General features: G+C 44.0%; 1 protein-coding gene across 1 annotated transcript; it reads left to right on the top strand.

Moving 5' to 3' along the window:
- Positions 1-660: 660 nt before the first annotated feature.
- On the top strand, positions 661-16,023 carry TIGIT (T cell immunoreceptor with Ig and ITIM domains). Its single transcript, XM_040980447.1, has 4 exons — positions 661-1,027; positions 2,282-2,599; positions 6,412-6,518; positions 15,136-16,023. The coding sequence occupies exons 1-4, from the start codon at positions 712-714 to the stop codon at positions 15,370-15,372; spliced, it is 978 nt and encodes a 325-aa protein (XP_040836381.1). The 5' UTR covers positions 661-711; the 3' UTR covers positions 15,373-16,023.
- The last annotated feature ends 6,842 nt before the right edge of the window (positions 16,024-22,865 follow it).

The following is a 22,865-nucleotide window of genomic DNA, read 5'->3' as shown; positions in this document are numbered from 1 at the left end:
ATTTTCAGAGCCTCTGGGTCCTCCCTGACTTTGTCCTATTGTAAAGAATGATGTTCTGTGGGCACCCATGCATTTTCACATGCGTGAGGAGTGGGAGGGAGAAAGGGATGGAGGTGGAAAGGAAAGTCTATTCAACAGTAGAACATGGCCATAAACTGGGAGCTCAGACAGGTGTTCACAACCCTTTTCCCAAGTCAGTCCCCTTGGATCCATCCTTCCCTGCATTTCTTTCTTATGGGCTCACTGCACACAGGAAAATCCACTCTCTTGGAATGCTTTATTCCACTGAGTCAGAGGCAAGGTACCAGAATTCACCTAGGTCTCACTCCCGACACAGACAAACGAACTTTGACTCCAGGAGACAATGTTGTTCAAGCAAAAATGGATGTTTGTCCAAAACCTTTGTCTCACTCATGTACTGTATTCCCACAGTAAATACTCACTCACAAAATTGCAGGTGCAGCTTGCAGTCTGAGTGTGCGTACCCTTGCAGGATGCTCACACCTCCACGTTCCCATGTTCTTAGTGGGATGAAGTCAGGAGAAATGTGAGCAGTTCCTCTTTGATAATTGGTTCTTTAGAATCTTGGGCATTACCCAGGTGCCCTTAGCTCTTGAAATAAAGACTCGTGTTTGAAAGTGTAGCTTAGGACAGAACTTGAAAACAATAGGTTGACTAATAGTAATACAAAGATTAGTGTACCTAAGCCACATGTTTTTTTTATTTATTTTTTCAGTGTGTTTCCTTCACAATCTTTCATGTGGCTCACCCTATGCAGCTTGTGTACTTGTTGAGAGCTTTTCTGTTTTTTTTTTTTTTTTTCACCTTGTTTTTTTGCTGAACTCACTTTTTCTGAGACCCTCTTTCTTGAGCAGAGCTGAGTTTCACCTTCCCGTCTGCCAGCGGCCTGGTTGGTCACAGAAGAGGCCACAGGTGCTTCCTGGAGGCCCTCTGGGCAGAAGCATGCGCTGGTGTTTCCTCCTGATCTGGGCTCAGGGGCTGAGGCAGGCTCCTCTACTCACCTCAGGTAAGGCCTGAGCACCTCTCTAGGCAGAAAGGAGGCTGAGCCTAGCAGGGACCTGGGATGCTGCTGTGGAGCAGGCTGCTGGCACCTGCCACACCTGTGTGAGAGGACAAAGTGTAGTCATTGGAGTTCTGTGGGCTCTAGGGTGGGAAAAAGCAGCCCTGGGAGTGAGCTCAGTGCTGGGCAGCTTTTGTAGGTCCCAGGGTCTGGGTGCTCACCTGGCTGGCATAAGAAAGCAAGTAGGGGAGGAAGCAAGGTAAAGGAGTGCTCAGCACCTGCTCAGTAGATGCTCCAACTGTTCCATCCTTTCTGCTGTCCTCAATGGTCAAAAATGTCTTCATGGATCCTCCAGATTCTACCATGGTATTTCTTCATATATTGCTTCAAAGAATGTATTTCTTCAATATTTAAAAGCCTTTGGTACATATTTCGGCGGGGGGGAGAGGGATGGACCACGATATTTAAATACTATGGCATGAGGGAGTTTGGGTGTTGCTTTCGCACGCACATGAGGGTGCAGAGGTACCCAGGGTTCGGGGTAGTGCTCAATGCTGAGGAGGGCAGCTTTGGGAGAATTCTAGTTCCTTGCCAGACTCCTCTTCCTTGGCTTTTTGGCTTTCCTGCAGGCTTTTCTGGGCATAATAAAGGGCCAAACAGCCAGGTTTTATTACAAGAGACAGTGCACAAAATATAGAAATGGTGTGCAGGAAGTCATACAAAACAAGCCAAAAACAAGAGGTGGTGTCAGCTGACACTGGCTTGTACTTTAGTGGGGGAACAAAACAGGTATATGAAAATAACCAAAGAGTCAGTCAGCTAGCTATGCTGAAGAGCTGTGTGCTCAGTCAAGCAGTCACAAGGCAAGGTTCACTAAGGGGCTTATTCAGGATGCAGGCACTAGGAGTGGAAGGTGGAAATACAGGACTCTCAAGCACCCAGGGGAGGAAGTGGGGTTTTGAGAAGCCTTCAAATGGGAAGGGGGAGAAGCAGGCTCTGGGGGTGGAGGTGGTGAGATGGAAGGAGACGGGCTGGCATGGACTGGAAGGACATGGAGAAGGGGAAGCAGAATGGAAAGGGGATGCTACTGCATGAGGGGAAATGAACACCAATGACAGTGTCTAAGAGGGAGTGGCTGGAGTGAATGAGGAAGCCGTCATTCCAGAAGCCACTTCCAGCCCTGAGCACCTTGAAATCACTGCAGGAGGTTCCAGGTTCATTGATGACCCAGGATTCATGGTGCATCTTTCTCTTCCCCAGGCATGATAGTCACAGCAGGCAACCTTTCTGCAGAGGAAGGTGGCTCTGCCATCTTACAATGTCACCTGTCTTCCATCACGGCCGAAGTGACGCAGGTCAACTGGGAGCAGCAAGACCAACTTGTGGCCATTCGTCATGCTGATTTTGGTTGGCATGTTTCTTCAGCCTTCAGGGAACGGGTGGTGCCAGGCCCCAACTTGGGCCTTACCCTGCTGTCACTGACTGCAAATGACACAGGGGAGTACTTCTGCATCTACCATACCTACCCCCATGGCATTTACAAGGGAAGGATCTTCCTGGAAGTCCGAGGAAACTCAGGTATTCTCACAGGTGCACGGTGGCAAGGCCCTCCTCCTCTGGCATAGGAGATGCCAACAACAAAGCCCCTAGGGAGCAGGGCTTCCCAATCCTGAGCTTGAGAATCACCTGGGAACTTCCAAGAACTCTGGAATTGGGCTCTCCAGGGCAGAGCTAAGATGTGATGTGTGCAGAATCCCACTCTTCCTGCCGGAGAAGCAGCTCTGACCCAGGCCGGTCAGAGAGAAGGTAGTCTCATTTATTCAATTAGCAGTCAATCGTGTAGAATTAGTCCCTAAATTTATAAAGAGTAGAGCTGGTGGAAAATAAAGACTGTGTGGAACTAAGTGTAAATAACTTACATTCAGTGACACTTTGAAGTTTTCAAAATGCCCTCCTGGATCAGCTCAGACACCTAGATCATTCCTCTGGGAGTTGGGAAATGATCATCAGAGCTGGAAGTTCAGAGGAGAGAATGGCACAGGCTCTGACATCCCTGCTAATGGGCTGGGGAAGGCAGCGGAAGATGGCCTGGGTGTTTGGGTCCCTGCCACCTATGCAGAAGGCCTGGATGAAGCTCTGGACTCTGGCTTTGGCCTGGCCTGCCCCAAATGTTGCAGCCATCCATGGAGTGAATCAGTGATGGAAGATCTCTGTCCCTCTCTCTCTTGGACTCTGCCTTTGAAATATACATATATATATATATATATTATATATGTATATGTGTAATATATGCTATATATATGTATAAAATTAATGTTTCCATTTAATTGGCCCATCTTAGCAAATCTCCCACATAGGTCAAATTCATCAAACAGTTGGAAGTCTGGGCTCTAAGAAGCATTGAGCCTAGGTAATCTTGGTCAATTACTGAATCTTTTCTCAATTTTCTCATCTATCAAACATGGTGAATAATCTCATGAATTGATACAAAGTTCTTAGAACAGTAATAGGTACATAATAAACTTAATAAACTCAAGTTCTCACAGTATTTATTGCTGCACGGTTAGAGGAACCTGGAAGAGCTAACAGGGCAGGGGAATTTAATTGCGGCAAAAATAACAGTGATGCACTTGACCATTTGGAGATCTTTAGTGCGGTGCCATCTGCCTGGGTGCCCTATGCCAGGCTGCAGTACTGGGTAGAGGGAGGAAGATCTGGCAGAAGTCCCTTCATGGAATGGAGTTCCTAAAAAGTAGAGAAAAGAAGAATTTCATCTGTTTTCTCAGGCCCAGGCAAGAGCCTTCTGGAACTGTGACTCCAGCCAAATGCACTGCTCTTCGAGGTCACAGTGGACAGCTGTTCCCCAGGGTAAAATGGGAGCAGTGAGGTGCAGATTTCTCCCCCAGTTGTCACGGAGTAGCTGGGATGGGGGCTCGGGACATATTCTACTGGACCTTGGTCAGACACTGCCCCAAGCCTGTGTGTTTCTGCCCTTTATACTTTTGCAGAACACCGGAGAACACCACTGGCTGCTTTCAGTTTCTTCCTGTTTGTCAGTTTAGTGTCAGTTCCTGACCTGGGGTGCTAACTCCTCTTCAGTTACTTCAGCTGCCACTGTGGCTTCTCACGGATGTGGAGTGGTCAGCCTTTCTTTACTGCAGCTGAGACACCTTAGTTTACAGTTACAGTTTACGGGTTCACAATCCAAGGTCAGTGGCCCCATTGATTCAGACATCTGGAAAGCCAGAGAACAGTAGAAGGACGATCACACAATGATTCCAGACACAGGGCACACCCTTCATCGGTTTTCTCTGTGGTCTCTCCTTATAATGCGATCATGATTTGGTCACGGGGCTCCACTCTAGCAACCGAATCCAGTCTCTTCCCCAAAGATCAGCCTTCAGACCCCGTAACTGGATGATCCTGCTACCATGAATTCTTCCACTAGAAATCTGTTCACAGTTAACATGAGGTTTTACAAAGGGTCCAATGTCTGCATGAGTTTAGGGAGCCAAATTCTGTACAAACTCTGCCATGGCCTTAATTTCAATTTGTAGCCTAGATCCCTGTCCTAACACCAGAGACAGCTCTTATTCAGTATTCAAGCTCTTATTGCCAAAAGTGAGCTTAACCTTTGAAGCAGACCCAGCAGTAGGCACAACTGTTAGGAATCCATGAAGCAGAGTCTACCCTTCCTGACCCTAAGCATAGTGATGCTGTTGTGTCTGCTCATGAAAAAAAAAAAAAACTTTTCAAAATTTTATTTGAAACAGAGAGAGAGAGAGAAAGAGAAAGTGGAATCTTTCCTCTGCTAGTTCATACCCCAAATGGGCTCAGTAGCCAGAACTAGGACAGTCCAAAGCCAAGAGGCTAGGAGTTTCAGCCAGGTCTCCCTCATGGGTGCAGGGGCCCAAGTCCTTGGGCCATCCTCCCCTGCTTTCCTTATTAGGGAGCTGGATTAGAAGTGGAGTGGCTGGGGCTCGGGCACAGCAAGTGACAGCTTAATCCACACACAACACCAGCCCCTAGAGTTGCTTCTAATTCAAAGACCTTAAAGTCTTTACTCTGTGACTGAGACTAGTGGAACTGGATGCTTAAATTTCTGACAAAATTGATATTAATTTACTAATGCTACTATGGTCTTTATTATCTTTAAAATTAACTGATGTTATTATCATAATCTTCCCTAAATCTGATCATGGTTTGAACCCCTTCTGTCTTTATGTGTCCACATGGTGTAAGAAAACCCAGTTTTAACGCTGGCTCCTGCCCTGCTCTGCCCCGTTCTCTAACCACATGTTCTTTCTGGTTCTATGGCTATCGCTAAGTAGCTCCCTGCAGCCTGTCTCTGATGACCATTTGCCTCCTACATGTTCTCTTTCTCCTTGAGTGAACTTCCTACCTGTGGCCATCCAGTGTGGGCACGGCCTATGATGTGACCAAGTCCTCAGGGCAGGTGAAACACAATGTGGGGGATTCAGATATTGCAGACACTGTCCTTATCAGAAGTGATCGATTTTTTTTTTTTAGCACATTTCCATTAATCTAAGCCCTTAATCAAATGGATGCAGGAAGACCCAGGCCTCTGCTGTCTCCTCCTTTTCTTTGGATACTAGGTCCTGCCCAAACTCCTAAGGAGAGGTATAGATGGGAGGAGGCAGCTTGCAATTCCTTCTCTGCACTCCAACACTCACTCATGGGGTGACTATCTTGTTTTTCTCATTTCTCTTTACACCAAACATTACTCATCTTTTGAAAAACTCCCCATTTACCCTTGTCTTCTTCTAGTTACATTTTCATGGTTTAATGGAAAAGTACTAGTTCATGCATCATCCATACCACTAATATTTACTGAGCATAAAGATGTAGCTGTCAGGTGCAGAGAAAATAGCAAAAGCTAAGACTCCATAGCCTTATTTCCCTCTGGAACCTCACAGCCTAGCTAGGAAAATGTGTTGTGGGGCTTAGGGTACAAATTTATATGCTTTTCTAATTTAATACTAATTTTATTTTAATGTTTAATTAAGATTTTTTACAGATAAACTTATATACATGAAATTTTAATAAAAGAAAATGCTCTTTTTTGGTAAGGAATCATCTGTTTATTTTCATAATTACTGACATTTTGTGATATAGAGCAAAGGAGTATTAAAAACGATCCACATGGGTGTCAGACACATGATGTAAACCATTGTTCTAAAGATGAATCATTGATTTCATGCCGGGCTTGGTGGATCCTCCGTTGTCCAGAGTTGGGCTGAAGTCTCCAGTCCTATGATAGAGCAAGGGCCTGGCCACTGCCCCTGGTTTTGTCTAGAGAAAGGCTCCCCTGGGGAAGGCAGCTCTGTTTCTGATCTCTGCAGCTCACCTCTGCTTTGTCCTCCCTCTAGTGGCTGAGCAGAGCATCGGGTTCCAGATTCCATTGCTGGCAGCCTTGGCTACACTGTTGGTGGTCTTGTGCATGACAGTCGTCGGGGTGGTCGCATTGGCTGGAAAGGTAATGGCTCTGGCTGGCCTGGACACTCCCAGGCCCCATCAGCACCCATAGCCCCGGGCCTTCCAGGCCTGCTTTCTGTCCAGGGAGAGACCCAGATGTGTGCTTCTTCATGGACCTTTGTGTCTTTTCTGTGGTATTTGGTCTGCCCTTCAGTGCAGTGTTTTATGTTTTTTCTCATCACTCACCCAGGCTGGGAACTCCCAGAAGGTTGGACCTGTGTCCTTTTCATCTTTCTGTCACTTACAGTTTCCACATTCTGCCTGTCCCCTAAGTCCCTGCTTTGGAAGTTTTAATTTACCTACTGTGAATTTGATGCATCTTGGATGGCTGCTGTGTTCTAGGGCTTTCTGTGCATTAGTTTATTTACTTTTTAGAACTCTTTGGTAGTACTGGGTTACTCTGTTCTTATGCAGGATGAGAAATAAATACTCCTTAAAATGCATGGTAGGTGCATTTAGTAACTAAATTTAGTTACTTTAGCTTAAGAGGTCATGTGGCCCAAAGAATATTGGGTGGGGAATTGAAAGATTCAATTTCTGCTATGTGTGTGATTTTAGAAAAGGGGATTCATTTTCCCAGGTCTCCATGTCTTTATTTATGACATGGAGTTCATAATTCTGCTCATTCTGTATCACTGAGTTAGAACAGGTGGCATAGTTCATGTGAAAACTTTATAAATAGTGAAGAAATATAATACTGTCCTTGTTGTGTCATACAATGGTGGCTATTAGATAGGATAAGTTAAGGAATTTCTATTCCTTGTCTAGTCTGCTTTTTGGACTCCAAAGCCAGTCACAGTCACTTTTTTTTTTTAAATTAAGATTCATTTATTTGAAAGGCCAGGTCACATAGAGAAAGAAGGAAGTAGAGATGGAGAGAGAAAGAAATATATTTTCCATCCTATTGGAACTTAAACTGTACCCATACAGGATACCAGTGTTCCAAGCAGCAGTTTAAGCCACTGAACCACAATGCCTACCCCTAGGTCATCATATTTCAAGTTTCCACACAAACATCTTGGGGAATAAAAACCTGTGACTTCCAACAGTGTTTTCTAGTGTTACCATGAATCTTCTTCTAAAAATCCTGATCCGATATTCCTGAAAGTATGATCCTACTCAATTCCCAACTCATGCCTGCAGCCCTAATATCATTCTCTTGACTAGGTAGTTGTGCAGTTATTACTGGTACCCAAACAACCCTCAACTTGCTTAACTTACAAGTTTTCAACTTCACAATGGTGTGAAAGACATTTAGTAGGAGTCATTTGGAATTTTGGCCTTCTCCTAGTCTAGCCCTATGCAGTGAGATCTTCTCTTGCAGTGCCTGATGAGGGTAATGAGCCATTCCAACCAGGCAGCTATGTAATAAGCAGTGGTCTGTGTGGGTAAATGACGGTGCTCAGTGAGGGAATTATGGGAAATGCATTTTCCACTTACAGTATCTCAAATTTATGTTAGGGTGATGAGCCCATGGCAGCTTGAGGAACATCTCTATAAGGTTTTATCATTCTCATCCCATGTCTGTGTTTTTCCTTATTCTGTTTTACCATCTTTTGAATTAAAGTACTTTTTATTATTAAGAGATGTGTTTGTTAGTTATGAATTCTTTTGCTACTCTTTCAGAGTTTAAAGAATCTATAATATACCCCTGGTTTTCTATATATTAGTACTACCTAAAGTAGAACTTGTGATCACTTCTTGAATTATGCAAGAAACTTGGAGCGTTTAAGTTCTTTTAATTTATCTCCCCAACTTATTTCTGCTACTATAATACAGTTGAGTTCATTGCTTTTACATCCCCATATTGTTATCACTGTTTTATGAATCAATATTGGTTTGGATGGATGTGTTCTTTTTCTCGTTCCTCTTGCCTTCATGCCTTTCTTTCCCTCCTCCTGGGCAATATCCTTTGGTGCTTTCTTTTATGTAGTTCTTTATTATGAGGAACCATCTTGGTTATTATTGGTCTGCAAGGGTCTTTTTCTTTGTATAAACACTACATTTATTTTGCTAGGTATTCTATAGTGACAGTAATTTTCTTTCAGAATGTGGAAAACCTAATTCCACTGTCTGGCTTCCTGTATTTCAACTGAGAAACCTTATCTTACTTTGTTCCATGATTTTTTCCACCTTCCAGTTTAAAATTCCCATCTTTTGTTTTTAGTAATGGTGCAATTAATTTTTAAAATTTATTCTGTTAAGGATGTGGAATGATTTTAGCATCTGTGGCTTATATGTTTTACCAGTTTGGAGTCATTCTTGGCCATTAACTCTTCCTATAGCACTTCTCCATCTTTGTATTCCTTCCCCTCTGAGCTCTAATTACAAAGTTTCTATATTTTAGACACTTTCACTTTTTCATACATGTTTCATATCCTCTTATTCATATTTTCCACCTATTTGTCTCATCATATTTTGGAGTGGATGTTTTCTTCTGACATACCTCCAATTTATTAAACATCTTCTTTGAAGTTTAAGTATTCTGCAGTCTGTCAAATCTCCTCTTTTAATGATTTGTAAATATTAAACAATCATTTTGTGCCTGATAATCCTCCTAATTGGACCCTGTGGGTGTCTTCTGCTGTCCATCTTCCTGGTCTTTTGCGTATCTTCTTAACTGGTATTTTTCATTCTACATGAAAAACAGTGACAGTCACTTAAAGTTATAGGTGATATCATTTTTTTCCCAGATAGGATTTGCTACCCTCTTTGGCAGGAAACTGATTTGCAGGTGCTAACAATTCCAAGTCATCAGTTATGTCTGTGAGGAGAAGATTTCAAGCTGGACCTTAGTTTCTGGTAATCCTTCATTGCTAGGACATGATGAGTTAGGATCCCAGTTGAAGAGCTGTGGCATTTGCCAAACTCCCCTTTCCTTGCTGACTTTTGAATTCCAATCTTCTCTTTATACCTCCAGCTAGAGGCTCTGCACAGCGTACAGGCTCTTCGTCATCACTTGCAAGCAATTGCTTCCAGGACAAAGTCTCCCCAAATGTTCATCCCATCTCCCTGACTTTCCTTCTCCTGAATGGTGTTCATGACCACGAATTGCTCACAGATTTGGCAATCTTTGATTTACTCAAACACAAGTTCCTAATATTTTTTAAACTTTCTAGCATTTCTCAATGGAAGAATCAGTTGAAAGCAACCTAATCGAGCATAGTTCCACTGGAAGCAGAGCTCCTTTGTGTTGTGTTTCACATCTGCATTCAAAGCTTGACTTCACTAGCTGGATCCCCTATTCTCTCAGATGGGCTATATTGGGTTAAGACTACCCATGGTTTTCAGCTCATCCATACATAATGTCTGACCAGACATTTAGCCCCTGCCTGGCTGGCTGGCTGGCTGGCTCATTGCCAGTCCAAGCAAGGGAGGCATTGGCTCCATCTTGCTTGCTAACCATGCATTCTTATCTCTGCCTTTCCCCCTTTCTTTCTCTCCCAGAGAAGGATTAGCTTTCAATCTTCTCTTTATTCTTGTTTAGCTTCTATATGACTTATTTTGCTCTTGAAGACCATCAAGAGCTGAGTCCCAATCCAGGTTTCTGATTTGAGAATTGTTTACTTAAGAGAATGTCATTATATTGTTCTTCTGCTTAGAGTCCATGGGTTTTGGGCTTTTAAATCATCTTACTTCTAAGTCCTTTCCTTGACCCTTGTTGTATATATTTTCCCATTGTTGTTAATTCTGCTTACAGAACTATATTTTTTACACATACTGATTTGTATTATCATTGAGTACAGTTGGACTTTAAGTCTAATATTCTATATTTAATTTTTTTTCAGTTTCTTTTTGAGTAGATAAATCCACTTCACTTTCCTTAAGCTCCTTTTGATCAGGGGTTGCTTATAAAGACACTATCTTCTCTTTGGTATATATTCTATCTCCAACCTGATCTTCAGGTTGAAAAACCCAACAACATTCACTCTAATATTGTTTATCTGAACATACTGGAATGAAGATTCTGAAAGGTAATTTGATAGCAGAATCAAAGTAATGTTCTTCTGTCCAGGTCTCCTCAGTCGTAGGTCCAACAGTATCAGCAGTTCTTGAGGCACCTATCAGATTTTACTGATTTATTCTGTGTGTGTGTGTGTGTGTGTGTGTGTGTGTGTGTGTGTGTGTGTGTGACAGACATTCTTCAAATAGAAGGGAAGCTCACACAGCTGAGAGTTTTACTTGGAAAGTTATGTAACGTTTTATACCCACTGATGATTATCTGATCTCCCAACTTGCCCTCGAAAGTTTTCTGTGTCTCATGATTTTAAGATTGCTGCTTTATCTGGTTCAGAAAAGTGTGGCCATTCATTTTTCATCTTTCGATTGATTTGGTTAGATAGGAGACTGGAGATGCAGCAGCAGACATGACTGGTGCCATTGAAGAAGGCAGAGGTCCTCAGTATTTGTATTGATGTTTTGACTATTGCAATGGACTTAAACAAGAAAGGAAGCCTGTGGAGACATGAAGAGAGAGATGCACGATTTCTGTGCTGGGAAAGGAGCTTCCATCATGACGAGTGCACCAATAGCCTCTAATGTCACAGTGGCCTTCAGCTCTGGAATGGAAGGATTAAAAGCAGTGGAGCATGCTTTCCCATTAAAGACTCAACTAACTTTGATTATCTTTGGGGGAAGACAAAGAGGAGAGAGTAAAAAGAGAGAATCTAGCTGTCAAGTCCTGGTGCTCGCATTCTCAATGTTTTATTAATGATCCTTCTGGGATATTTTCTGTTTTCTGTCTGGTATATGTCCTCCAGGATTCTTATTTGTACTTTGACAGTAATCACCTGTCTCCTCTGTCACCTTGCTCAAAAAACTTGGTGCCATGCTTCTCAAGGTCCCAGTAGGGACTAGTCAAACTGGGGTGTTTGAAGAAGGTTTAATAAGAGGACTTATAAAGATATAGGCAGAATATAAGGAAAGCATAAAGGAGAGGCATGGCAGGATATACTAACATCTCTTGTTCTTTCCAGGACAGAGATAAGGATGGTTATTGGAACTTGGAAGGAGAAAGTTATGTGATAGGGTCACCTTAAGTGATATAATCTTTGAGGGTCCTAGCAGTCCAAGGCCACCTACAGAGAGAACACCTCACTCTCTTTCTCTGTGTTCCTATACTGTTACTCAACACTAGCTTAACCCAAACACGTTTGAAGACTTAGGATTCAATGATTCAATGCATATAGTAAGGTTGAATTAAGGTCCAGACTCAGCTGGAAATTGGAGCCAAAGTGTTTGCAGATGGGGAAACTGGGCAAGGGATATTGGCTTTCTATAGGACAGTGGCTGACGTCAGTCTTTCTTATGTGAGTTGATTCTTTTTTCAAGATGTGCATAGTGTCATTATTGACTGTCCATCTACATTTCTCCCAGGAACACTATGCTCTTTTAAGTCATCCTAATATCCCTGTGGACCCATCTTCCTTGGTTTACATTGCAGCACTTACCTCCATTTTGTTTGCTAAGTGCTGCCAACTGCCTTAGACTAATTTGAATTCTCCCTCTCCCTATTGTGAGGGGTCCAGTTTTCTAAAAGCTTCTCCCATCTCAGCAAGATACCATTGAGCTTCTCAGTGATGCCAGCTCTTGCATCACTTAGCACATTCCTTCCACTTTAGTGAAAAAAGTGTTTCTGGAATCTTCTCAAGAAGATCAAATTGTAATCACCTGTTGGGTTTTTGCAATTATTCAGGGATTGATAAAGTTTCTTTGGAAAAATAAAGTTTGTAAGTCTTAGGTTTCAAGGGGCTTATGGTTCCTGTTAAAATAATTCAAACAATTCAATTCTAGGTGAAAGCGCTCTAGGTAGTATAGAAATGATTGAGAATGGCTGTGTTGCAATAAATTTTTACTTTTAAACACTGAAATTTGAATTTTGCACAAATTTAGCAGATTTTTCATCTTAATTTTATTTGGAAGGCAGTTAAGGAGAGGAGAGAGTGAAAGAAATCTTATATCCCCTGGATCATTCCGCAAATGGCCCTAATGCTGGAGCTGAGCCCATCTGAAGTCAGAAACCAGGAGATTCTTCTAGCTCTACCATGTGGGTGCAGGGACCTAAGAATCTGAGCCATCTTCCACCGCCTTACCAGGCCATAAGCAGGGAGTCGGATCAGAAGTGGAGCAGCCGAGACTCAAGCCAGCACATAAGATGTGGGTGCTGCAGGTGGAGAATTAATCGACTATGCCATGACACAGGCCCTGATTTTCATATGATTTTTATATATGTTATTAAATATTATCTTTTTTGATTTTCCCAATCACTTAAAAATAAGATTTAGTCTAGATGAAAGGTTGTGAAGTCTGCAGTATATGACTAAGGGAAGAAAGCTAAGTATGAATATGACCTCAGGTGGAGTCTCGGTTTAAGCCAGAAAGAATATAGGCAGTTTGTCCTGCCTGCAGACAGGAAGTTAGTTAATCTCAGGCTTTGTGAGATTTTACCTGAGTTGCTTATTGACTGCTGGCTTTGCATCAAGGAGGGCACACGCACAATTCTGAGAAGAGGCCTCTTGGAGCTCCCATTGGAGGAAGGGAGTGTTAAGCAGGGACAGGGATCTGGGCAGGGCACTGATGGTATTTGCCATAGATCCTGAGGGTCAGCAGACTGAATTATTTGAGGATGTGGCTTTTGGAATCAGACAGATCTGGGTTTGGGTCCTGGCTGTCATTGCAATGACTTCATAATCTCCCAGTCTCTACCTCCGTCACCCCTGGAACTAACACATGCAATCAAAGGTCAATGATCTTTGAGAAGTAGAAGTTAAGCATTCCACATAATTCTTTTGATTTTCAATTCCACCGATGACAGAGGTGTGTCTAGATGACTTCTTTTACCTCTTTCTACAGCTCCTTTTTCTTGCCTCGTTTGCCTCGCTTACCTCTGAGAACTCTGGGCCTTGTACTCTTAAAGATGGCTTTGCCCCCTTCAGTTTTAAAACCTGCTAATGGGCAGTTTGCCTGAGTAAGAAGAGTATAGCCTGGAATCAGACAACACATGGTAGGTGACTTCACCTGTCTGTGCCTGTTAGAGCATTAAAAAGTGGAAACCTTAGTGGAGTTATTGCTGAGCTTGCATAGGAGCTTGTACAGTCCATGCTCAGAGCAGAGCATCAGTGAATAGTAGTTCTCTGGATTCAGGGGTACATTGGCTACAGAAGCCCAGCAGGCGGTGAAGCCTGGAGGGTAGAAGCAACCAAGCTACAGAGGGTATTTTGGGGGCATTACAGTCTCCTTTGGGGGAATGTAGTGAAATTAGAGATTTCCTTCCTGGAAGAAGGAATTTTTATGCAATTTAAGAATACAGTTTAAAGAGCTTTTCATATCCCTTGAAGTCCACTGGTGCATTCCAGGTTAAGAAACATTTTATAGATAATGGGAGCCATTGATGAGTTTTAGCTAGAAGTACGGCTTGATCTAGCTATCATTTTTGCATGACGTTTCTGATGATGCCTGTTTGGAATTGAACTAGAGATAAGAGGAACTGTATATGCAGCAAGTGTGAGGTTCAAGTGAGAAAGCAGGCATAAGAGAAGAGATGAAATAGAGGGAGGAGATTTCAGAGTATTGAGGAGTAAAGTTAAATGATATTTTACAGATGATTGGCATTTTATTTTAGCTACAAGGTTGCTGATCACCCAGTGCAATCAGCCAGGGTAGAGTGTGTAGGGGCAGGTGCAGCTTATGGGGGAGATAATGTGATGGTCTTGGTTGAAAAAATGCAATGTGTGCCTGTCATGCACTGGCCATTGTGTGGTAATGCCCAGTTAGCAGGTGGAACCTGGTCTTTGCTCAGGACAAAAGGTTTGAGGGGACTAAAGGTTTTGGGGGGGTTCTCCAGAAGACGGTAGTTATAGATATTCAGATGATGAAGTGGCTCAGAGTCTTGGGTGTGAAAAAGCGGTGGGTGGAACCCTGGAGGGCCCCTTGGTTTGTGGAGTTAATGTGCAAGGATTAAAAAAAAAAAAGAGCAAGCTTGGCTGAAGACTGGGGTAAGGGCAGGGTGGAAGGATAGGAGTGCAGAACAACGTGGTGATATGCCATGGAGAAGACATGGAAGCTGATTTTGAAAGGGAAGAGTTCAGAAGTGTGAAATGCAGTACGGAGTGAGGTGAAATAGCAGCTGTGGGGTCCAGCGGCGTGGCCTAGTGGCTAAAGTCCTCACCTTGAACACACCGGGATCCCATATGGGCGCTGGTTCTAATCCCGGCAGCTCCACTTCCCATCCAGCTCCCTGCTTGTAGCCTGGGAAAGCAGTTGAGGATGGCCCAAAGCCTTGGGACCCTGCACCCGCGTGGGAGACCCGGAAGAGGTTCCTGGTTCCCAGCTTCAGATCAGCACAGTACTGGCCGTTGCGCTCACTTGGGGAGTAAATCATCGGACGGAAGATCTTCCTCTCTGTCTCTCCTCCTCTCTGTCTCTCCTCCTCTCTTTATATCTGACTTTGTAATAAAAATAAATAAATCTTAAAAAAAAAAAGAAACAGAAGCTGTGGGCTAGTAGGTGCACGTGTGTGAGTGTGTAAGAAACAGAGGGAACATTGTAACTGTGTGTCCTGTTGGAGAGTAACTTTTGTATAACATTTCTATGTAATTTATGTGGTACCTTGTTTTTAGAAGCAACCTCTTCAGATGAATTCTGCAGAAAACGACCCCAGGCAAACGCCCACTGAGCAGGTGGAAAGGCATCCCAGTGCTCCCTCTTCTCCAGGAAGCTGTGACCCGGCAGCCACTGCCCCTGCTGACCTCTACACAGAACAGAGGGGAGATGACTATGATGAGCCACACGACTACTTTAATGTCCTGAGTTACAGAAGCCTGGGGAGCATCGGCTTCCTAGCAGAGACGGGCTAGCAACTAAAGGCATCTTTAGGAGACCCTATCCTGTCTATGCTGTTATAATGGATGTGTAAGCATCAGTAGTTGGTGTGTGTGTGTGTGTGTGTGTGTGTGTGTGTGTGTGTGTGTGTGTGTGTTTCTGAGTGATCGGATGACATTCCCTTCTCTAGTTTCATTTCTTCTTTCTTTTCCATTCTATTCTGGAAGACCAAGAATGTTTAGTTTGTTCCTTGATCACAAATGCAAAGTGATACAAAACCTTGCCCTGGTTCTGAACCTGGAAGTCTGAGTGGATCCCATGGCTCTGAGAAGCATTTTCCTTATGATAGCACTGGAAAGGGGTTTTTTGTTGTTGTTGTTGAGGGGAGGTGGGGGACTGCAGGATTTTGTGGTGGATAAAAAGGGCAGTGTGATTGCACAACCATTCTCATTTCATTTCTCATTGCCATTTTCATCAGTCTTTACCCATTCATGTAATTTTAGAACCAAGAAAGGTCTGTGTGACCCAGTTATCCCACTTTTGGGAATATATCCAAAGGAATTGAGATCTACATATGAGAAAGGGATCTGTAATCCTATAGTCACACCAGCACAATCTAAGGTAGCAAAGATGTGGAAACAGCCCAGATGCACATCAAAAGAGGAGTGGATAAAGAAACTGTAGTATATCTATTCCATGGAATACTGCTCAGCATTAAAAAAAAATGAAATTCTATCATTTGCAACCAAATGGTCCCAACTAGAGACCGTTATGCTAACTGAAGCAAGTCAATTCCAAAAGGACAAATATCACATGTTTTCTCTGATATAAGGCAACTTTCATGCAAAATACAGGATCAGTGACCCTTTAACACTGTTCTTGCTGGAATTCATGGTTTTTGGTAGTTTTGGTTTTATTTTCATTTTTTACAATAATTTGTTTTCTCTTATGTTTTGCTTTGTTTTTCATTTCTTTATCAACATATTTGTCATTCAGTAGCATGTTATTCAAATTCATGGCATTGTAAATTTTTAAACTATTCCTGTCACTGATTTTGTTTTATGGCTATTCATTTAAGGGAATGTATAGTAACTGTGTAATAGAGACTATCATATCCAGATATGAGGATACAATAATACAATCTTCATCTCTACTTCCAAACCAAAGATGGACTCCTAATGAAACTGTTAAATGTATCTTGACAATAGGATGCTGGACTCTCTGCCATTGTCCATGCCTACAATGTCAGAAAAACACTTTTACAGCAGAATGGTGGACTTATGACTGTTTATGAAGACTATACAATTGTAAAAATATGGGGAAATCAGTGGTGGTGATGGGGAGAAACTTGGGGAGTGGTAAGGGAAATCCCAGAGCCTATGGAATGTACCATAAAATTAAAATAAAATTAAAAAAGAAAAAATTAAACAAATAGCAAACAAAAACAAGGCAGGTACTAGCCTCCCCTTGGGGAGAATTGAGGATGATGCAATTTTTATTTCTGCCCTTCAAAAGATGGAATTAAGTGGGGAAGACACCAACAGTAAAAGTAAGTGCAGAGACTTAAGTGCACAAGACTTAAGTCTTTTTGAAAACTCAGCTCAAGGTGAGGGTGTCAGGCTGGGCATTTGGGTGTGCATGTGGTTTGGGAACACAGAGGGAGCAGTGAGGAGCCAGAAGCTTGATGGAGCCAGAAGTTCCACAAGGATGCTTTGGGTACTCAGGGGCTAAGGAACTTGAGATTTTATTTTCCGGGCAGGCATTTCAAGCTGTGATGTGCTCCTAGGCAATGAGTGATGGCATGACAGAGGACTGCAGCCTTTGTTTGCTGGGGACTCCCATAGGAAGGTGGATCCACCAAGGGACCAGGTCTTAGCATCTGGGTCAAGGTCTGCCTTTTCTAGATCAACCCATTGGGCCGCTGAGAACAGCATCTGTTCTCAAGCCAAAGGAAAATTGGATTTTTTTAAAAAGATTTATTTTTATTATTTTTTTTATTGGAAAGGTGGATATACAGAGAGGAGAGACAGAGAGGAAGATCTTCCGTCCGATGATTCATTCCCCAAGTGAGCGCAACGGGCCGATGCTATGCCGATCCGAAGCCAGGAGCCTCTTCTGGGTCTTCCATGCGGGTGCAGGGTCCCAAAGCTTTGGGCTGTCCTCGACTGCTTTCCCGGGCCACAGGCAGGGAGCTGGATGGGAAGCGGGGCTGCCGGGATTAGAACCAGCGCCCATATGGGGTCCCGGGCGTGCAAGGCGAGGACCTTAACCACTGTGCCATTGCGCCGGGCCCGGAAAATTGGATTTATAAGCTTAGGGTAATGATGAAGGGTAAAAAAAGCTAATCCCATTAAATTAGCTTTTCTGAACCCTTTTATTCACTCCCTGACCCTTTCCTGCTCAGGAGGAGTTCTGAGCTGCTTAGCTGAACTTAGGCTGGATTGTTGAATAATTTTATCCTTCCACCATCTCTTCTGGAGACATCAGTAGGAAGGCTGGATTTACTGCTGACTGATTTTCCCATGTGGGCACAGGAACTGAGAGGAAAGCAAAGCAGGCTATCACTCGTCAACAGTTAAAACACAGCTCCCTTCCCTAGGAATGAGCAAGAAGGCATTTCAACATCTTCTCCTCCTTGGGTTGTAATTTGTCTCATTTTGACCAATCTGGCATGAGGTAGGAGCAATGAGTTGAAATCTGCCCAGTGCTCCATGTCCCTCCGAGAAAAGACAGATCCATATGTAATATTTGTGAGGGCAGTTCAGGGTTTCTGCTTCACGAAGCCAGTGCACACCAACTGAGAGTAGGATACAATTGATGAATTGGGAATGAATTAAGATTCAATGACAAAGAGGGAGTGATGTTTTGATTTGGACGAGATGTATGTAGGGGGCAAGGCTGGCCTGAGAGATGGGTGTTATTTAACATTATTACGATAATCAGGAAGCATCTGTAAAAACCACTGGGTTGGTGGTAAGATGCAAAATGAAAATGAGATGTAATTTGACAGAAAATAAATTTTAAAGTGGAATTCCCCCAACTTGATTCTGCTTTGAGAAGCAGAGAAGACACTTTCCTCAAAGCCAGATTTCTGGAGACACGCACTGCCCACGTTAGCCACCTTCCAAAGGCAGCTGGGAACACCTGCCCAGGCCTTAATGCGACTGAACTGTGCTGTGACTGTAAACGCACTCCAGATTTCGAGGGTTTAACATGAGTAATAAGAATGCACACTCACTTAGCAATGTGAAAATATTGATCATATGTTTAAATGATAACTGATCTACATATTTGGGGCTAAATAAAATATATGATTAAATTGGTCTTATCTGTTTCCTTTTTTCAACATGACCATCAGAATGACAAATGTGGCTCCCATTATGTCTGTTGGGTCACGGAATTCTAGACTCTTAACCCTAAGGCACACCGGCCCTGGGGAGTGGAGGAGTATTTATATTCCTCTTACTGTCTTTCTATGTCTGTGGCTCACTGTCTCATTCTCTCTCATTTCAAATAGCGTTTGAGGGAGGTTTTCTCTTGTTTTGTCTTTTGAGATATCTATATGGGAGAAACCTGGGAAGGGGGGGATTGACGTAAGGGAGTGGTAAATTCTGGCAGAAGTTTATATGCACTCCTGGATCCTCTCTTGAGTTCCCTGGCAGGAGGAGCAGAGAAAAGATGAGTCAGAGAAGGGGAGAAATGTGCTTCCTGATTCCTTGCCCAGCTTCTGGACTTTTGCTCCTAGAACTGAGCAACAATCCAGAGAATGATGCTGAACATACGTGAGAAATCTTGAGGGTGGGAGCTTTGAGAGGTAGTCTTCATAAGTGGACAGGTAGTTACCAGATGATATTGTTTCACGTCTTTCCCCTCTTCCTCCGTGAGCCCCAGAAATGAATCATCACATACTGAGCTTCATACAGATTTCTTCAGCGCAGAGCTGGATGTGGACACAGCACACTGCAGAGGGAACAGGCAGCAAGGCTGTGGGCTTTGGTTTTGTTCAGTCTTCTGATTCTTCTCAGTATTGCTCTGTGGCTGCAACTCAGCCCCACTGCAAAGCACAACAAGGAGGAGCTAATGTGTGGCAAGAGCCTGAGCTTTCTTGAAGACAGAACTAAATACTGGATGTTTGACATCCTTTATTTGCGTAAGGAAGGGTGTAGAATAATGCTATCCAATAGAGTTTTCTGTGATAACGACAATGTTATATGTGCTGCTCTTATGGTAGCCAGTAACCACAAATGACTATTGAGCACTTGAAAATGTGTCCAATACAGGCCAGATTATTGAAACCTAGCTATTTACATGAGACAGGAATGGGAGCAGACTCATGTAGGGCAGGGTTGTACTCCTGACAGTGAGAATTGGAACTGGGGACAAGCTGGGCTAAGCCAGGCTGCAGCATCTGAAGATAAAGGCTAAGACAGATCAGGGGCTATGCCAGGCTGGGTCAGAACAACCTCTAACATGCACGAGATCTGTAGATGGGACAGGTCTGCTTGGGGAGCTAAGGGGATGCCCTGGTTGGGGTGTGATACCCATTGGTGAGCGTGAGGGTCAGGGTGGGGGCTGCGGTCTGTTCTGGATATGGCTGCAGGGTACCTCAGCATGGGGGTGGGCTGGGTTTGGGATGCGCCGTACTGGGCTAGGCTCGAACACCCACTGGTGCTCATGAGAACCAGGGTGGGTGTAGGTCTCTGCTCCTGCTAAGCCATGTATGAGCTGTGTCTGGGTGCGGACCAGGCTTGGCTGGGCTATAGCACCCAACAAGAACCATAATGGGTAAGGGCCGGTCAGGAAAGGTCACTGTTCTGTGGGACAGGGGTGGACTAAGTAGGGCTGGCCCATGAACCCACTGGTGTGGGTAAGATCTGGCATTGGGAGAGATTCTGATGGAGGAGCTTGGGTAACTCCTCTGTTGGGACACATTCCCTGCAGGTGAATGCAAGAATCAGGATGGGGAGCAGCCCAGACCAGGCCAAAATAAGTATCCACCAGCACACATTTGGCGCAGGTCAGGGGCATGCCAGGCTAGGTCAATTCACATCATCTGCTGAGAATCCGAGCATCAGAATGGAGTATGGGTCATGCCAGGTTGGGACATGATACAAACCAGTCCACATTAGGGGTGGGACTGGAGGCTGACAGGGCTGGGGTAGGTTGTAGCCCCAACCAGCATGTGCTAGAATTGGGGGGTGCACCAGGTCTGGCCAGGCTATAGCACCCACTGGCAAATGCTGAGGTGAGACAGGTTGTGCCAGACTGGTCTGCAGCACTCAACCAGCACATGTGAAACATGGGGAGTGGCAGGGATGGACCCAGTTGGGGAGTTGCAGGGGCCCTCATGGGCCACTACTCCCACTGGTGAACAACAGAGCTGGGATGGGGGCGGACCAGGCCAGGCAGGGGCATAACATCTGATGGCCTACATGTGAGCTGGATCAGGGAAAGGCCAGGCTGACTGTACCTCCTGGTACATGCACAAGCTAGAGTGGGTGAGTTGGGCCTTGCAGCAGCATCAACTGGCAGATGCTGGCATGGGGGCAAGATCTGTTGGACGCAGGCATGGCTAGACAGATGGTTGCACCTGCTGGCACCATTGTGGACTAGATAGTGGGGCTGGTTGGGATGAACTGGGATTCAATATCCATTGATATGTATGAGAGCCAAATGGGAAATGGGACAGACAGAACCAGTCAACTGTATATACTGGCAAGCACAGGAACCAGGGTAGGGGGTGGGCCTGGTGGGGGTTGTTGTGGGTCACTTTGACTAGGCTGCAGGTCCCATTGGTTTGTGTGAAGGCCGAGTATGTGGTGAGCAGGGTTGGGCTGGACTTTAGCACCTTTTGGTTTGTGCAAAACATGAGACTGGAGACAGAACTGACCCAGCAATTGCAACTACCACTGTATGCATAGGCTGATTTGGGTGAGAGACTGTGCCAGACCCTGTATTGGCAAACACTAGAATCAGGTCTGGGATGGACTCAGATGAGGTTTCTTTGGTGATTTCCTACCACCTAAACCGCTGGACTCCGAACCCCAACCATAGAGAGAATTGCAGGTTCCATGGTCTGACCTTGGAGTGCATGTGTCAGAGCTGGGCCTGGGTCTCCTCAGTAGCTCAGACAGAACAGTGGATGGCATATCCAAATGCACATGGAGGATATGGCAATACTTTGCAGCTGCCAGAGAACAGCTGGTAACATGGCAGAGGACGGAGGACAGAACTGATCAACTACTCCAAGCATTGGCAGTGAATATAAGGGCAGATGGAGACTGTAAATTGGATCATAGCAGCCAGTGGATTCTGGAGAGATCTCATTGCGGTTGTAGTGGTGGGATCGACAACAATTCAGGACTCTTGAATTATCAAAACCTGTTGAGACCTTCGTGGTGTTGTAAATTTCTATTTTTCTTCCTGTTGTTGATTTTGTATTGTGGCTTTTCATTTAAGGGGAGGTATGGTAACTGTGTAATGGAGACTATCATATCCAGATGTGGGGATACAATGCAGTATGCATCTCTACTTCCAGATCAAAAATGGACTCCCAATGAAACTGCTAAATGTATCTTGACAATAGGATGCTGGACTCTCTGCCATTGTCCATGTCTGCAATGAGGCACATATGACTGTTAATGAAAACGTATACTATGGTAATAATATAGGGAAACTTGATGGGGAGGAGGGAACTTGGGGGGGGGGTAAGTAAAATCCCAGGTCTATGGAAATATATCATAAAATGATAATAATAATAAAAATTTAATTTAATTTTTTTAAAGATTTATTTTTTTTATTGAAAGGCAGATATACAGAGAGGAGACACAGAGAGGAAGATCTTCCATCCGATGATTCACTCCCCAAGTGAGCGCAATGGCCAATGCTATGCCAATCCGAAGCCAGGAGCCTCTTCCACGTCTCCCATGCGGGTGCAGGGTCCCAAAGCTTTGGGCTGTCCTCGACTGCTTTCCCGGGCCACAGGCAGGGAGCTGGATGGGAAGTGGAGCTGCCGGGATTAGAACCGGCGCCCATATGAGATCCCGGGCGTGCAAGGTGAGGACTTTAACCACTGCGCCACCGCGCTGGGCCCCAAATTTTTAAAAAATTTAAAAAAGAAAATGTAGCCAATGAACTTTCAGTTTTTCACTTTCAAGTGGAATTTTGACTACCTTAAATTTAGTTGTAAATTGTAACATGTGTCTGGTGGCTGGTATATCGGACACCAAAATTCTACTAATATTACATGTGGAAAAAATACTGAGAGCTGTGGACACTGGATAACCCTACTAATGTTATGCACTTGAAAGGCCACCACAAGTAAGAAACATGGACATTTTCTTGTATTTGTCTGTGTCCTTTCTCTGGTCCAAAAGCATGCTGTCTACTTATTTTAGGCTCCTTGTAAAAGGTACCTGAGGTTGTGAAGTGGTCCAGTTCAAATAAACAGGGCTGGGACTGTCAGAACTGTCCTACATTAGCTCTGTGAGAATTACTTTTTATTACAGGGCTTACCTGAACAATGTGG

The sequence above is a fragment of the Ochotona curzoniae genome, unplaced genomic scaffold (genome assembly GCF_017591425.1).
Source record: "Ochotona curzoniae isolate NIBS_2020 unplaced genomic scaffold, NIBS_Ocur_1.0 contig_3498, whole genome shotgun sequence".
Lineage (NCBI taxonomy): Eukaryota > Metazoa > Chordata > Mammalia > Lagomorpha > Ochotonidae > Ochotona > Ochotona curzoniae.
The sequence above is the reverse complement of the archived record's forward strand: the minus strand, read 5'-3'. Positions and strand labels throughout refer to the sequence as shown.

Coding starts and splice junctions, on each gene's coding strand:
- TIGIT (XM_040980447.1), top strand. CDS start 712: ATGTTTTTTTTATTTATTTTTTCAGTGTGTTTCCTTCACAATCTTTCA. Junction 2,600..6,411: donor GGAAGTCCGAGGAAACTCAG/GTATTCTCACAG, acceptor TCCTCCCTCTAG/TGGCTGAGCAGAGCATCGGG. Junction 6,519..15,135: donor TGGTCGCATTGGCTGGAAAG/GTAATGGCTCTG, acceptor CCTTGTTTTTAG/AAGCAACCTCTTCAGATGAA.